General features: G+C 39.5%; 1 protein-coding gene across 1 annotated transcript; it reads right to left on the bottom strand.

Moving 5' to 3' along the window:
* Positions 1–368: 368 nt before the first annotated feature.
* On the bottom strand, positions 369–3,379 carry LOC124933765 (AP-3 complex subunit delta). The gene has a single exon (XM_047474205.1). It carries the CDS (start codon positions 3,212–3,214, stop codon positions 704–706), a length of 2,511 nt encoding a protein of 836 aa, XP_047330161.1. The 5' UTR covers positions 3,215–3,379; the 3' UTR covers positions 369–703.
* Positions 3,380–4,680: the final 1,301 nt, after the last annotated feature.

The following is a 4,680-nucleotide window of genomic DNA, read 5'->3' as shown; positions in this document are numbered from 1 at the left end:
TCCTACATGTTTATTTGAATTTGAATTAAATATAAAATAAATTCAAAAAATGTTTCCTATTATCACTTACAAATAGATACAACTTCATCACTCCTGATTATTTTTTAGCTGAAAATGAAACATTCCAAAGTTGCCAACACAAACATAGTAAAAATAATGTAGAATGTGTGCATGCCAAATCCCTTCCACTAAATTGCTCTATTTGATTGTTTATAAATTTGGATAGAGAACTTTTCTATGAATACTAAATTTATTAAAACCTAGTTTCCAAAATCTAATTTCATGTCGAAACACACATAAATATATGACAGGAGTCGTGTTTAAAAATAGAAACGAGTTCGATTCTTACTAAAAGAAAATGCTTAAAGTTAAATAAAACAAGAAATGTGACAGAAATCAAGTTTCCAAAAGAAGCAATTACAAGCATTGGTGGAGACTTCATAGAAAAGCACAACAAATTCACTAAGCTTATCTTTTTATACCATACATGTAAAAAAAACACTATGATTTGAAGTTATATTTAGTCTCCAAATGAATCTCACAAATTATAATGGAATAGCCTTCCCAGACCAGACCAGCCAAGACAATCAAAATGGTAAAAAAAATTAAGGAAGACAACTGCATCTCAAGTTCACAGAAGAACTGACCTTGGTTTCGAAGCAAATACAAGATCCCATCAAGTTTCCATAATCAACGATAAATCCTATAACAAAAAATCCGGTATTACCCCTGTCTGTGCAGCTACGCTAACACTCCCATCTGCTTTTTTCCGAGTTTTATTCCTATTCTTTCGTCTGCCATTCACGTTCGTACTTTCTTCCCCTTTTTTCTGTTGTCTTTCTTTACCATGAGATCGGTTCTTGCTTTTTATAGACATCTGACCTCTCGAAGAAGTGCTTGAGGCTTCATGGCCCAAAAGAACATCTCGTACTGCATCAGAGACAAGATCATTTTTGGCCTCGCCTCTTTCGCTACTAGCAACAGTCGCAGTTTCATCTCCATCTAGTTTCACCACAAAAGGCCTAGGCTTAACCTGGATTGGCTTTCTCTTCTGGCCGAGAGATTGAGTAGCAAGCTTCATCAGATCTTCTCTATCATCTACCAATTTCGATTCATTGGCTGGCGGATAATCAGTGGAAGCCGTATCATTTTTCTCCTGTGCTAGATAAAACAGTCCATGCTTCTTCCTATGTTCAGCAAGCAGAGAAGTGGACTCTGTAGAAGGTTCCGATTCACTTATGCTATTATTATTATGGCTATTCATTTCACTTGATAAAGGTTTTCCAATTGAAAATGAACTAATATCACCATAGATAGAATCCAAGTCTTGCAGGTTTTCCTTTAGAGTAATTCCATCAGGAACATATACGTTTAGTTGGGTATTTAAAGAAATCGGACCAAGCTCCTCACTGAAAGCATCGTGCAGTAACATCAGAACTTCACTAGTTTCGAGTTCTTCTTCTACCAAATCAACAAACCCTAGAACATTACGAGCTCTCTCTTGAACTTCCACATCATGGGTTCCCATTAGTGGGACCAAACCAGATTTAACACAGTTTATCATGCTGAGAATAGAAACCCTAGTGTTGATCTCTTCATTAACCTCAGAATTAGAAAGAACATCGGTTTCTATTGTTTTTGATTCAAAATGCAAGCAAAAGGTTAATACTTTAAACACTGACTGGATATAAACAGACCTAGTTGATGGTGGCAACAAATTTGTCCGTGGTTGTAACAATGCTTCCAAGAGCTCCATTGGATTTCTTGAGAATTCAACATATTCACCTGAAATCCAAGCGGCTGCAGACAATATACTGTGTAAGAAGGTATTGCCAAGCAAAGCGGGATCAATTAATAGATCACGACCAACCCTTAGTAGCTCTGGTCTAACATCCTTCACCCTCATACCAATATCAATCAATTGGCTCTCAATCTCTTCACCCTTTTGGCAGTGAGGAATTCTTGCCATTTCTCCAAGAAGAGAGACGTACCAATCGAAGTCATTAACAATCTCGTAATAGTTTCTTCCACAGGTGGACAGAATTGATCCTAGAATTAAATTGCTGAAATCTGGATCTGATTTAAGTGCGTAACTAATCAATACCTTTGAAATATCAACCACGTTATCCTCAGATACCATTGCCATTACAAGGCGTAAAGCTTCTATCTTAATATTGGGATCTTCGTCACTCAAAGATTTAATCATAACGTCTTTGTGCTCTTCCACAGCCCACAAATGTCTTGGTGCGGCAACTGCTAATGCTTGAAGTCCCAAATACTTAAGATTTGGATCATCATCAACCAGAAACTCCTTAATCTTCGAAACTGCAAGTGCAACTGCTGATTCGTGATCACTTAAGCACGTCACTACAGTTTTAATACACTCAAACAGTAGTGACTTCGCTCCAGTCCTCTTCATATGCTCGCAAATGGGTTCAACAATTCGATTAGCCAATCTAGGTTCTAGTGGAGCCAGATTTCCAAATATTTTCAGCACTTTAATCAACACCCAATTGTTCTTACAATCAACTAATATCTTATAAAATTCCGGTGCCATAGGAAGGTAGGATCTTGGATCCCTTGAAGCTAGCTCACAGAACACGCCAATCACAGTTGAAACCGTTTGAACATCAGAGCTTTCCAAATTATCAACTAATCGCTTAAAACAAACCCTAACAGCATCAGGATACTCGATGAAAACCCTAAAAACGGTTGAAATGGCTTTTTTTCGAACAAGAGTTTTGGAACTGGAAAGCAATGTGAAGATGTCTGGCGTCAAATCGCGAGCTAAATCAGGCGTACAGATAACAGAGAGGCATTCAAGGGCGAGGCTTACTTCAAATTCGTTGGCAGAACCGAGATCCTTTCGAATCTGATTGGTGAGAAGAAGCGCGACGTCAGTAGCAGCGTGGAATGACTGGGAAGCAGCAAGGTAACCGATCCTCTTGTGATGAAATCGAGGCGAGGCGGCAACTTCGACGGCGTGGAAGGCAGCCCATGAATCGTCGATGCCGTGAAGGGAGCGAAGATAAGTCAATTTTTGAAGAGCAGTGGCTTTCATCTGTAGGTCAGTAGACTTGATCTCCCGGCGGATCTCGTCTAGGGCTTTGGATATGAAGGCCGGCACACCGCCTGCGACGTGGAGCCGGAGACCCTTGATAAGATCATCCAGGCTGCGCTGGAATAGTGAGTCCATGATTGAAGGTCCGGCCATGGTTAGTAGGAGAGTAGCGCCTATATGACGGTTATATATATGTGTTTTCTCTTTCTAGAGCAACAGCATGGCGGCAGAAAAGGACACCGGCGAGACGATCTCTTCCTGCCTTCAATTTTCCTTCAATTTTCCCATTGAAGCTTACTGGTAATCCCCAAACCTTGTTGTTTTGACACTGACATAAACAATATGTTTTTATTAAAGTAATTTCTTATGTATAAAGAGATAAGGTATATTATTATTATTTTTTACTTTTTAAAATGCAAAACATTTCTATCTAATTGGGAAATTTGACGAAATGGCTTAGCGCATAAAATTAAATGTGCTGGTGACCCTTTTTTTTTGGACGAAAATGTCCCCGTTGCGAGACATAATTGGAGGCAATGCCCTTGCTATTTAATAAAAAAAATTCTCTTTCGCCCATTTTTTTTTCTTCCCTGATCTCTCTCTTCACGGTCTTCTCCTTTCACCCCCTTCTCTCTAAAAAAATAAACGGCCGAAGACGGACCCCCGACGTCGGAATCCCAGCGAAGGCAGGCAACCATGATGTCCAGTACTGGTATGCTTCCTTTGTCCTTCTCTTGTTGTTTATTTCTTTCATTGAACACATTGTTAGGTTTAGGGTTTAGGGATTGATTGGTATAAATGTCTCTATTGCGGCGGATTCCGGTTGCATCTCGCAAATGTGGGTGCGTCTCGCGATTGCGGTTGCGTCTCACGAATGCGGTTGCGTCTCGCGGATGTGTCTTGCAAATGCGGATGCGTCTCACGAATGCAGTTGCGTCTCGCGACCAAACCATTTGTAGTTAGTAATTGTATTTCAATGGTACGGTTGCGTATCGCGATTGATAGTATTATTGTTTTCAATTGCAGCTGAAGTATTGTTGAAGTATTTGTTGTGTATAATGGAGAGTGGAAAATTGCAGTTGATGGTGATAGGTCTTTCTGTGCAAAATCATGCAAAACTTTGAATATACCCAAAAATACTGCATTTGTCAAATTAGTTGATATCATCTATCAGAAGATTAAAATGCAAAAGTCTACATATGATTTAGTGATTGAAGTCATGTATGATGTTCCGCCAAATCTCCCCCCTGTTGTTATTGATGAAGATGACGATTTGGGAACCTATTTATCACGGTTGATTTCGAGTCGCACTTCGTCACCACCGTGTGTCTCTATAGTAGAGAAGTCACCACTTAAATACCCAAGTCAAGATAGTGTACTACCACTATTTACTCAAAAAACTATACCTGGAGTTGTTCCTCAACAGGTTGTCTTTGAAAGTAAAAATGAAGGAGGAGGAGGAGAAGATGAACGAGCTCATTATGAACTGGTTAATTATGAACGGGCTAGTGACTTTAATTATGAACGAGTTAGTGACTTGCAAGCTACTACTAGTGTCGCACCAGCAATTGCACGCACGCCTCACCGATCATCAATACTTACACCATCTAGTGCAATAG

Source organism: Impatiens glandulifera, chromosome 4 (assembly GCF_907164915.1).
Source record: "Impatiens glandulifera chromosome 4, dImpGla2.1, whole genome shotgun sequence".
In the NCBI taxonomy this organism is placed as follows: Eukaryota; Viridiplantae; Streptophyta; class Magnoliopsida; order Ericales; family Balsaminaceae; genus Impatiens; species Impatiens glandulifera.
Note: the sequence above shows the minus strand (reverse complement) of the source record. Positions and strands in the feature narration are given on the sequence as shown.